The sequence below is a fragment of the Helobdella robusta genome (assembly GCF_000326865.2).
Source record: "Helobdella robusta unplaced genomic scaffold HELROscaffold_1, whole genome shotgun sequence".
NCBI classification, from domain to species: domain Eukaryota; kingdom Metazoa; phylum Annelida; class Clitellata; order Rhynchobdellida; family Glossiphoniidae; genus Helobdella; species Helobdella robusta.
The window spans coordinates 3,680,644-3,693,893 of record NW_008703570.1 but is presented as its reverse complement, the minus strand read 5'-3'; the positions used below and the strand labels follow the sequence as shown (position 1 = coordinate 3,693,893).

The 13,250-nt window shown below is 29.7% G+C and overlaps 2 protein-coding genes across 2 annotated transcripts; both read right to left on the bottom strand.

Moving 5' to 3' along the window:
* Window positions 1-3,938: 3,938 nt before the first annotated feature.
* HELRODRAFT_158735 (hypothetical protein) lies at window positions 3,939-6,343 on the bottom strand (the record flags this gene model as incomplete). The annotated part of the gene is made up of 5 exons (XM_009010729.1): window positions 3,939-4,787; window positions 4,848-4,957; window positions 5,059-5,196; window positions 5,322-5,492; window positions 5,794-6,343. 5 exons carry the CDS (start codon window positions 6,341-6,343, stop codon window positions 3,939-3,941), a joined length of 1,818 nt encoding a protein of 605 aa, XP_009008977.1.
* A 4,185-nt stretch (window positions 6,344-10,528) lies between these two features.
* On the bottom strand, window positions 10,529-12,950 carry HELRODRAFT_158734 (hypothetical protein; the record flags this gene model as incomplete). The annotated part of the gene is made up of 5 exons (XM_009010728.1): window positions 10,529-10,570; window positions 10,778-10,933; window positions 11,349-11,441; window positions 12,422-12,515; window positions 12,793-12,950. 5 exons carry the CDS (start codon window positions 12,948-12,950, stop codon window positions 10,529-10,531), a joined length of 543 nt encoding a protein of 180 aa, XP_009008976.1.
* Between the last annotated feature and the right edge of the window lie 300 nt (window positions 12,951-13,250).

Here is a 13,250-nt window from a genome sequence, read left to right as displayed (position 1 = left end):
TTTCATTATCGATAAATATAACAGTTTTACGTGTTTTCATTATCGATGATTCCTCTGTTTCTAAATTTATTGGTAGGAAGGATTCCAATTGCCCGTTGTTGAATATTTGTTATCGGATAACTTTGTTCTATGAGTATTGATTCGGCTAATCGTAAATTATAATGATTGTTATTGTAATGTAAGATTTCAACACTGTGGTACAAGATTTATCTAGTCAATTTAATTTTGTGTTTCTCTTTCGAAAATGGTATAGGAATACCAAAAAAAGCTTTTCTGTTCTATCATGCATAAAATAAACAAAAATTTTGGTTTTGAACTAAAGAAACTTGAAAATGATTTACGAAAATCGAAAAATTAAATTGGAAGTTAACTAACGCAAAACATGCTGTGATTTTTATCAATAATATATTTATATTTATATATATTATTTATATAAAACATAAAACACATAAAACAGCAATTAAGTAAATACAAAATAAACGATAATAACATTTACAGAACATCAGCCATCGTTCGATAATACACAAAGTCAAAATCTTTCATAATGACATCCAATCCCAATTTTAAATGAAATTAAATAATTCGTTTATAACATCCAATCTCATTTTCCAATGATCACACTTATGTTGTAAAATGCGTTAAATTACCGCTGTTACTGATATAATTGTTCAATATTGTTAAATATGATTTTTAATTTTTGAATGTCATTATTTTTGAGTTGTGTTGAATGAGTGTAATGATAATTTGATGTTATTTGCTTGCGCATAAACCTTTTTGGATTTTGATAAGTTGTGTTTTTCGGAGACGGTGTGTTGATTTTTGCTGATACGTTGAGCTGTAGCGATGCATCCTGTTGAGACATAGATAAGCTATGGTGTTTGTTTTAATATGGGTAATGGTGAGTTTAAATTATGAGCAGGTTGGTGAGTTTTGTCTGTGAGTTGTATTGTAGGTTATTTTGTTCTGTTAAAAGAGAGAAGATATATTAGATTTAGTGTTCATCTGATTTGATTTTTGAAGTAAGTTGTTTGTTATATTCAAAGGTTCGTATTTTAGCTCGATGACGTCAGGATGGCAGAATGATGGTTTATGTTGCGTTGTGTCAAGTGGGGTTGTACGGTGTCGTGTGGTGTCGTGGGGTGAAATGTGTTAAAGGGTTGTGTGGGCTTCAATCAGATACTGCTTCTACAAAAAATTTCAACACTGAAGACATCAGCATTAAGAACAGCAACAAAGAGAATCGAAATTTTTATTTTTTTCTCAGCAAAGATCAGTTGATGAAGCACTGAAGATGCAAACAGTTGTATACACCAAGTAGCACATTTTTAGATATTTCATTTTCCATCATTCGCTACTTAAGGCAAGAGTATTGTAGGTTATCAAAATAACGTGTCTTGCCGCAAGATTTAATTTGTATGTTAAAATTTTGTAAGCAACTTGGTCTGCAAGTTTTGAGATTGAATTTGATTTCACGAAACAGATTTTGTTGACATTAACATTGTTGGAGGTTTGTTATTTAATAAGCAGCTAGGACAGACGCAGAACTGTTTACATATTATTAATTTCTTTCAGCTTTCATTTCGCAAAGGCTGCACTGTCCACACATACGAATTACATACGAATAATTTATGCACTAAAAGTATTCGAACTAGGCTTTCGCCTTACTGCACGAGACATGATACTTTTACCGACTGAGCTAACTTGCCGTTAACTTGCCAACCAATTATTGTATCTGTCTATAAATATATATATATATATATATATATATATATATATATATATATATATATATATATATATATATATATATATATATTTGTTTTTATGTTTAATTTTATCAAAACTTGTACTTACATAAAATATTTTTTAAAATTCTGTGATGGAGACAGTTTCATTTGTTTAGAGAAACATGTAAATGTTGGTTTACAGATTTTGTTTTTTTACCTGCACTCAGCTTATTTCCTGTTACGTTATGTTTAGTCATGCCATGTCATGTCATGTTACATTACGCTACGTTATGCTATGGCATATTTCCACGTTTTTGTTATAAAATTATTTATATGAGACTTCAACCTCAGAGGTAACAATGGCTGAACATGAGGACATGCATATCAAAAAATGTAAAACTGTTTAGTTTGCTTGTTATCGCTATTCGCTATCTGTCACTTTACATATTTAAATGTTGAAAGACTTATACACTTTTCTAAAGTTCAGGATTAACAACACAAGCAAAAATTACCTTGAGGTAATTTGAACAAAATTTAGAAGATTAATTTAGCTCAAAGCTTCTTCGACACATATTGACTATTGATTTTGATTTTAATATGTTATTCGATTAATCATATATCTTCTTATTCAAAACACCTCTATTAGTAGTAAAAAAAATTCCGACAACTGGCACCTAACAAGTAATAAAAAATATTAAAAGCCAATTGAAGCATCAGCTTACACCGAAAACTATGTTGATGCAAATCTAGCATAGAAGTTACTACGAAATTAGAAGGTCATCGTATATAAGTGGTGTAAAATTATAAATTAAAATTTTCTTTTTGCGTTAGTGACCCATGAGATTATGTTAAATTTGATTAAATTTGTTTAATTTTATTTCTTGCTTATTTGTAGCTTAATTTATTTGTTTTTATGTATATAATAAAATTGTATAAAGGCTTGAAAAAGTATTCCGCATGCAAGATATAGGAAAAGCTAGTTTCGCTTCGAACAAATCATCTTCCAAATCTGCTTTAGTACGTCATGATCTGTGTGATATATACAATCTACTTCAAACTTGGGCAACTTTACCAGAGTCATATTGCCACACAGAAAAACACATTCTCTAGTATACAAAGGCTTAATAGTTTTTAAAGAATCAAAGTCAAAAATAAAATCAAAAAGACACCACAACGAAAATATGTTAAACGTCGCTCACTTTGATTTAAGTTTAGATGCCAGATATGTGCTCTTTGGAGAAAACATTTTTTGTTATAAATTAAATTGTTTGTTATTTATATTTTAATTTTTATAACAAAAATTAATAGTTTTAGTATATTTAAATTTGTATTTTATAGTATTTTTCCATTTATATTCTTTGCTCTTTGGAGAAAATATTTTTTGTTATAAATTAAGTTGTTTGTTATTTATATTTTAATTTTTATAATAAAAATTAATAGTTTTAGTATATTTAAATTTGTATTTTATAGTATTTTTCCATTTATATTCTTTTGTTGTCATATTTATGCGTTGTTCAGAGTTTGAACTTTGTAAAAAATAATTTTTTGAAGCTCCCCATCAAAAAAAAAAACAAAATCCTGGCTACACCTACCTTTTATTTAGATTTTTAAAAACCTTTTTTAATCATTGTCCAGTTTTATATAATTTAATATTTTGCCAGTCCTGTCATCCGTACGTTTCTTGGAAGGTCTTCTTATATCCTCATTAATACGAATTTAATCATTCTACTGACAGGCATTTTGTGAACCTGTCAAAGTCTCAAATTTTGTATGATCATTTTTTTGTTGGTGTACAGCTTAGAAAAAACACTGATCCGTGTGTGTATGTTTGTGTGTGTGTGGTGTGTGTGTGTAAGTTATTAAAGAGTTGTTGAGATGTTCGCTAATTATATTTTTTGTTTAGTGTTCCAAGGCATTTTGTTTACAGCGTTTTATTTGTGAAAATCTCTAAATTATGCATCTACATGATAAATATATAAAAAAATAGGATAGTTCAATGGTTAGACTTTGTTATATAATAATAAATAAGTTATAATAGTATATGATATTCTTGATTGTTAATTTGCTGAACATGATAAAAGTTATAGTGAAATCAAAATCATCTTTTGTAGTAAACGTTCAAGTTAACGCATCTATTTTAACAGAAAATAGCTATTATTAAGTGAGATTATCAAAACGTCAAAAGTTTATTTTGAATATTTTCTTGCAAATTTACGGATAGTATGCCGGTGCCATTCCAGTAGGTAAATGAAGAGTGAACGGATCACAGCAGCTGTTATGTTGCATGAAAGGTCCTGTGCCGATGATTTTACCGCATTGAGGGTTCCACTTCTTAATGTTATCAAAACTGTAACGCCTGTTATAAGAACTTCTATTTCTATAGTAATTATCATCGTCGGAATCAGATTGCGAGTCTGAAGAGCTGTCTTTACTTTGACGCTTTTCTTTAGCAGGTTTACGAGTTTTGACTTTGGATTTATTTCTGTCAACTCGAATGGAATCTTTTGCACCTTTTTCAAGATCATCCAATTCACGTTCTTTTTTATTCCAAAATTTTTTTTTCATTTCCTCAAATTTAGCTTCTTGTTCCTCTTCCCATTCGTTAAACGTTTTTTTTTGTTCTCTAATTTTTTTTTCATATTTCAAACGAGAATCTTCTAATTTATTTTTTGAATTATAGTTAATTTCACTATCACTAAAGTTGGAAAGTTCTTGTTTAGCTCTGGCAGAAATGCTTGGAAGCAAATTTGCAAAAAAACTTCTTGGTCTTGATTGATCCTGTCCGCGTCTTGAATTCATGTTTTTTTCTTCTTTTTTCAATTTCCTTTCTTGTTCTTTGCGTCTTCTTTTAGACTCTATTTCTTCAACTTTTTTTTCGGCCTTTTCCTCTTTAGCGATTTGAACGAGTCTTTCTTCAGCTTTATCAATTTTTTTTTGTGATTCCCGTCTTTGACAGCCACCGACCATTAAAAAGCACGTAGCTAAAATATCTAAGCCGACGCTCAACCATCCTAAAAAAAATGAAAATCCAAAAGAAATATCGGTGCCCTGGTACAAAGTCTGAAATAAAAATTGTTATAATTTGTTTCAACTGAATGTTATAATATAATAATTTCAAACTTTGTAGATGTCCTTTTTTATTGTCGCGTAAAATGGTGGGCATCTGAGTACTTCTTCTTCCATATAAGTATATCCGTGAAAAAATGCCATTCCAACAATAAGCAAGAAAGCTGAAATAGATAACGATTGTTTTTATTTGAATATAAGACAGTACCTTAATTTTTCGTGAAAAATATGACCAAATTTTATGAAGCGATCTTTCCAAACTTACTCGATATCAATGTCATGACTGCAGCTAACAACGACCCACACACTCTTATTTCACACTGAGACATCAAGGCAAATACAATTGCAAGAAAGAGCATCAAAATGGCAATTGCAAATGCTAACCACTGTGTTCTCATTAGGTCTGATATAGAATTAATGTTTTAAAATACAACAAAATGTTTATTTTAATTTGATAAATAATAATGAAAAATATTAAAATATTCAACTATAAGTCTTTTTAAGTTTACAAATATAAAATTTACGTACTGGCATTAATCATGACCATCAACTGAGAATTTTTGAAGTTAGCATCTTGACCGCAGTTGTCATCAATTTTCAATGGAGAAGATTGTAAGTTGTATTTTTGCTCCCACACGCACCAATCACCGGTAACCCAAGGTGACGCAATGACATTTTGAGGAAAAAATTGAAGTAGAGCTGTTTGTGACATTTTTAAAAAAATTTAATTTGTTTTATCTAAGTTTTTAAAAACAATTTATTTAGGAAAAAAATACAGCCAGGATGTGAAAGGTGACATGCTAACATAACTAAGCTAGAAAACATGCAAAATTGGTGCATCTTCTAGAAAAGAATTTTGGGGGAGATGAATACGTGTGCAATAGCAAAAATGACAAACTTGTTGTTACTTTGGGTTGGTGGCACAATAATGATGGCGACGAATGATTTTAATTTTTATGAAAAAAAATCAATAATGAATATTAATGCTGAATGAATTTACATTGATCGGAGTAGCATGTCGTGAAGAGCCCTCTCCTACGACTCGCGTAAAATGGACACGTACTAATAGACGGGTTGTTAGGATCGCAGATGTAAAGTACTGAGTTTTTATCAGCTTTATTCGGATTTACAGTGTAAATTCTCCAATCAGGCGTGCCGAAAGCAACAAGTGCACTGATTAAAGCCAGGATAAGAAAGCTGATCCCAAATCCCATAACACAGGCCTGACCATGTTTTATGTTATCAACCTCCATGGCCATAACAACCTTTTGGTTTTCTCTCTCGGAATCTCTATCCAGCTGTTTTTGTTTTTTTAAATCCATTGTGGCGACATAATCAGGAGGATTGATGTCACCAATTTCAACAATGACATTTTTAGAATTTCTGGTAGGGGTTTTTTCAAGTGTCGTTTGTGCAGTTTCCGGTTCGCTATTGCTAACATCAACCGTTGAAAAGTTTACCTGGCTAGTAAATTTTGGTGCTGAAAATCCATATAAGTTGGGGTAAGGTTTCAATGTGTTGTCGTACAGTATGACACCACTATCGGTCATTATTGAATTTAGAGTAAATTTGTTTTTAATTAAAAAAATATTTATTTACACGAAATGCTTGTTTTTTCAAGTTATGAAATACATAAAATTATTTTTCACATTATTACATTCAAAAAAACGAATCGAAAAATAACTGAAGTTTATTAAAATAAATGCTGAAAGCACTTTTGGCAAGGAAGGCTGGTACTTTTGTTTAGCTGCTGCTGCCGATGCAAGAGTCCTTTGTCTGGCTGTGCAACATGCTTGAGTACGAGGTGTTGACTGCCAGTCAGCTACATATGTACACATACACACTCTATAATAGGTAGGTTTTTTTCATTAAAATTAATTTCGAATATGATGGTTTATAAATAATTTATTAAGCTAAGATGGATATAGGAAATAATTAAATTTATTAAATTTAATTAACCACTATTTCTAAAAAAAGTATTATTATGAGCAAATTAACAAATTAATTGCATACAAATGTATGTATTTACATACATGTACACGTATATATATATATGAATGTATATATATATTTATATATACAGTTTGTGGATTAATATGTTGTACGCCGACCGTTAGAACAAGTCGTGATGAATAAGGCAGCTCTACTTCTCTACTTGTTTGCTTGGCTGGTGTCACGCTTGATCGAGCATGAATGAACAAATTAAACAGTAAATTAAATAGTAAACAAATGGAAGAAAATCATTTTTCAAATTAATCACAATCTTCCACTAATTTTGTTTTAACTTTTATTTATCTACTTTTATTATTTTTATTAAATTAGCGTGTGATCGGACTTTTTAACGAAATTATTTCGGATTTTAAAATCAAAGAGCGATAAGATAAATGAAAAACATAAAAATACCAAATACCAAACTACATAAACTTTAGAAAATAAATAGCGCCAAAATAGCTGACGTAAATTTTGTCAATGAATATAACGCTCCAAAAATTTTTGTCTTTATCCTATAAGGGTAATTTAATGTATAAATGTATCGTAAATTAACTCACCTTTTATGATATAAACATCCAATACATTATTAATTGAAATGAAATTTAATAAAATATTTTTCTATTTTGATATCGATTTATATTTTATATATTATACTATACTATACAATATTATATATGTTTGCTTAATTTTTATATTCATTATGATGTTTTTATCTTTGAATTTAGTTCTGCGAAAAACTTATAAATAAAAACACATAAAAACGCAAATAGCAGATTCAAAAGTTTAAATAATGAGGATTCCCCTCATCAACTTCAAACGCCTTCTAGCAGAATCCCAGTCCCATGCCCACAGTCAAGTGAAAAACAATTCAATTACAAATCAAATCAATCGTCCCAAAAGTATTTAATCACCAAAAAACAAAGATTAGAATCTGGCTAGGAGAAAGAGCAGGTTTAGTAACTTTGTAACTTCAAAAGAAACCAATGGGACAACAATTCATAATTTGAACACATCATAATATATTCGAAATATCAATTATCTTCAATTAATAACATAACAAAATTAAAAATTCATAAATAAGATATCAGTGTATGTATACCGGTAGCATACTAATTTAACAAAAATAAAACACTTTGTGAGTTTGGTCCGGCAACCTACAATAAAAGCCAATATAATATTAATTCACATGCTGAGTTTTTTTGATAAATTAAAAAAGTTTCACGACAGTCATAAATACACCATCTGAGGATATTATTATTCCGCAAGGCTACACAGTAGACATGTTGAAAAATTGAAGTTGTTAGAAATATTTAATCTGTAAGATGGTTTAGAAAAGATATAAATTTTCCTTAGTTGTATTTTATTAATATTATGTTTCCTGAAGATTGTTATAATTTTTGATGACAGTAATTGCTTATAGATTTCGTGCATGAGTTTTAATACTTGAGTTTTATAATTTTTTATTCAAAGATCACTAACATCACAACAAATTATTTAAATTCATTCATTTCATTTCATTTTCAAAGTTTATTCATAATCAACAACATATCAAATAAATAAATAAAAGTTCTGAAGTTGAATATGCGGAGACCGAATAAGACTGTATGTCTTGTGGTGGCCACAGCAGGTAGATATATGAATAGTTAATGAAATGAAGTAAGGAAAATAACTGATAATTGAAGATAAATAAATAAATGCTCGTGTTATACATATATAAACATATAAATGTTCGTTCAGTACATATATAAACATAAAAATGTTTAACTATTCATAAAGACCATTCATCCGCTTCATTTCTTCTCACGTATTCTTAATATAGTATTAGGTGATGGAGTCGAGATCCAGTGTCAATAAAAAAGCTCGGAATTTTGACTTGGAATGTTGTAGGTTTATGATGGCTCTTAGATGGGGAGGTACAAGTTCTGTCCAAATTTTATGACCAGCTATTTTTATGCTTGTCTGGTATTTTTATGTTTTATGCTTATTCGAGGCGGGTTTTGTAGATATAAAAGAGAGGGGTGTTTCTAGTGGTTGTAGATTGGATGGAGTTGCTTAATGTGTAGAAGTTGATAAAGTGAGTTGGGAGAAGATTGTTGACAAATTTAAAAACAAATCAAGCAGAGCAGTTAAAGTAAATGAAGTTAAGTGGTAAAATTTGTTTGCTAGGAAGAAGGGTTTAGTATGAGAATAGAGCTTGAGGTTTTTTGGGAAAACATTAAATTATTCAAATGTTTTTTGGACTATTCCCCCATAGTGTGATGCAGTAGGTTAGATAAGGGTAGATGAATGTATAATAAAGCGTGAGTAGAGCAGAAAGAGAGAGATTATATATGATTTTGTAAAAGATGCCAATGAGTTTGTTGATTTTGTCTGAGGTAGTTTGTAGGTGAGAATTCCATGAAAGATTTTTTGTGGTGGTGATTTCAAGAAATTTGGTTGACAGGGTGCGGTTTATAGGAAACATTAATTAATAGATTTATGTTAGGAGCTTGGTTGGTGAGTATTTTTGGACCAAAGATAATGTATGCACATTTCGAATAATTTATAATTAGTTTGTTATTGGATAACCCCAATTAGAATATTTTTGGAGTTCGAGATTGATATGGCAATCACGTAGGTTGTTGGAAGTGAAGAGAAGGGAAGAGAAGGTTGGTATCGTCTGCGGTTGAAGGAGAAACGTTGCAGAGGTCATTTATGTAGATAGAAAATAGGAGGGGTCCGAGTATGGATCCTTGTGGTGAATATATATATATATATATATATATATATATATATATATATATATATATATATATATATATATATTGGATTTAGACCATCTATCATAAATACAATTATTTATAAAGATCACTGCATTTTCGGCATTATTCAACTTGCAGTTGAATTTCTCAATTTTTTTAACAAGACTTTTATCATCTTGATGAAGTTTATTAAGGTTAAATAACAAAACTCTTAGTATTTGACATTTTTGACAAAACATTATTAATAACGTTTTTACTACAGAAAAGCTCTTTTCGCCATCAACTGCCATCATCAGTGTAGTTATATAGTATTGTTCCGTCCGTTGTGTCTTTGTTTTCACAGCGACTTTGATTGTAACTTAATTAGAATTATAGTTAATCATGTGTTTCACAAACAAAGACACAGAGGACGGAACAATACTATATAACTAAACTGATGATGGCAGTTATATATTTATATGCAAATTTTATTGAATATTTTTGCCCAGTTAACATTAATTAACTTTTTGAAAATACACTCAACTATATGGAATTGTTGTAAATCATCTTCAGAGCTTTATGTGAGATACAAATATTGCCATAAATGTAAATGGAAACTAAACAAAATAAAATAAAATGCAATACAATGGTACGTAAAATGTTACGTGTTGGGATTTAAATGGCCTGGCCTAGTTTTTACCATATTTAACAGCATTTGGAGATTTATAAAACTCATACGACACATATTGCTAGAAATTTTTTTAGATCAGCAAACCAATTGTATATAAAGCCCCTAATAACTGTTTTAAAAAGTTTTTGATAAAAATATTGACATTGAGTCAAACTCTATTTATAAGTCGAAAAATAGCCCAATAGTTGGTAGCTTTTTTCCACATTATTTAAATTTAAAATTTATTCATCTTAATGAAGTTTGATGTCTTGGCGGTACATATTTAACAATTCATTAACAATTTAGAAAGGTTCACGTCCATAAAAGTGCCACGTTTAGATTTAGCAACAGCCCTAAATTATCTTCTCGTTCAAGATAGTTCTTAGTCTGGCTCTCTGTTTATAGAAAAATTTTCGTTCAATTTCAATGTTATAAATTTTCGGATAAAAAATATAAGTATAAAAGTTGAAAAATTAAATTATTAAATAAAAATTAATAATGTTTTGTTAAAGAACTTTCAGAACTCCATAAGAATTAATACAATAAATAATTGGAAAGATGCATGAAAAAAATCACAATAGAATATTTAAAAGATTCCGAACCTCAGTCATAGTTAGGTAGTGCTGCTTGTCATCCTTTATGGGGTTCAGTTTTCCTTTCGGTAAGTATTCAAGAGGCCTGCTACGGACCAGGTACTCTGTTCTGACCGACATCACTCCCGTGGGCTGTACGTAGACAAGCTGGTCCAACTTTTTGTCCTGAAATTAAAATTTTGGCTTTAATTGAAAAAGAGCTAGTCAAATACAGAAACGATTTTTCTATATTTCTGTAATTTTATATGTATATAATGACCAAAAATGTAATCTTAGCATTTTAGTTGTTTGTATAGAAATTATAAGAATGCATTAAAATAAAATTTGCAAAAACGAGTTTGAAAAAAAAATAAAATATTAAATTGATGCGTACATTTGAATCATGACTAAACGTAAGCAGAACAATCCATATTAAAACGTGGGGATTTTAATACTACTGACCATAAATGTTAAAGTTATATTAGAACACATTCTTAAGTGAAAAATGTTTATAGTGTAGCGTAGCAAATCGTCCAAACCATAAATATTACCAAAATTGAAAAACAAATTAAATTGAATAAAAAAAAATCATTGAACGAACCACTTTATTGTTGAAATTCAACATGACCACGTGAATTCTCTGCCTTGCTTCCGCAGCTCTTAATTTTAAATAATTTATGTATTTTGTTTCTGTCTTATTGAACGTATATTAAATGACAATATGTTCGGTATTATATGAACTTAATTTTTTTTAATTTATAAACGAAGACGGCTGAACAGAAAACATTGATTTGCTAGATTGACAGGATGTTTAATTTACTGAAGAGGTGTCCAATAAGTTTGGATGGTTTGAGGTTGTATATGACTCTGATAAATCTTTTTTGACATTATTTGATAAAAGAGTTTTTGAGCTGCACGTTTTTTGATGTAAAATTTTCAAAATTTTTTGTATTCTATTAAGCTGTTATCAGTTGGGGTTTTGATTAATTTTTTGTTTAACTTTCTTTTGATTTTTGACAGATCCATAATTTCAGTAGTTATCTAAGATTTTTTAATTCCGCTCGATTGAACAGGTATCAAAGGTGCATATGTATCGAAAACTCAGTTGAAGACATTTAAAAACAGACTCAAAACACACTCGTCAACATCATTTTCGTTAAAGATTAACTCCCATTTTTCTTATGCTAATTCATTTTTAATTTTTGAAACAGATTACGTTGTGAGTTTTCTTCCTGAGCTACACACTGATGCTTTCATTGTGTTGACACTTTGCATGATGTTAGTTATTGTAAAGATTGGAAAATAATCGGACAGATCATGCCTGACAAGGCCGATGATATGATTATCGTAGACGTTGATGAAAACATTATCAGTCAAACTGACAGAGATCAGTGTTTGTCTTGTTTGTTTTGCTGTTATAAGTGGAACAAAATTGAAATCTTGAAAAATGTTTTCAAAGTTTATTTTAGTTGTATTGTTGCAATTTAAGTCGATATAAAAAATCGACATTAAAATCGTCCAGAATATAAGAAGGTTCGCCAAAATTCGATAACACTCCCTGAAATAATTGTAAAAAAAACTGTGCATATCTGAATTAGGGAGCCTATATAAAACAGCTATTTTTATCTTATTCTTGCTGCAAGAGAAACAACTAGATGTTTTGACGGATAAAACTTTCAAGGAGTTTGAATTAAAATTGCAATCTTCAATCTCGTATTCCAAATCACTTTTTAAAAACAAGCCGACCCCACCGCCAACTTCATCATCTCTATTTTTAAATACAAATTTATAATCATCTAGCACAATTAACTGGACTGTTTGCTTTTTCAGCTATATCTCTCTGACCACGATTGCCATAAATTTGAATGGAAACGTTTTTAAGAACAACATGAATTCATCTAATTTGTTAATTAAGCTCCTTGCATTAATATGCAACATTGAAAATGCATTTGCTAAATAGTTTACACAAATTTATTACTAATTTCATTAATTTTTCAAGATCGTAATAAAAGCATTCGTTTAGTGAACTATTTTCTAAATCCAACATGATGGCCATCGTTAATTGAAGTTTTTTAACATGATTTAATTTTGGATTGAAAATCCCTTTATGAATGACAGCGTGCTCGGGCCACAACTCCGGATCCATGATGGCAGACATTTGATCTTGAGGGACACAGAGCCTGAAACTAGTGCTGTCATCCATCGGATTTGTTTGGTCGGTTGTTAAATTTGTTTTTTTGTTATCGGTAAAACTGAAATAATTTTAAATCCAGAATTGGTGAGGTGATTGACATTTACGTCAGTTTTGGTGAAGTTCAAGTTGCCTAAATAAATTATAGATTTTTTTACAGCTGGTTGAACAGCTTTGAATTCGATATCCATGTTGATTAGTCTGTACAATTGTTGAAAATGTTGAACTGTTGAAATTTAGTCGTGTTTGGAACAGTTTGTTTCTTTTTTTATCATAAAAACAGCTTTGTAACCGGTATCACCGTCGTCGGTG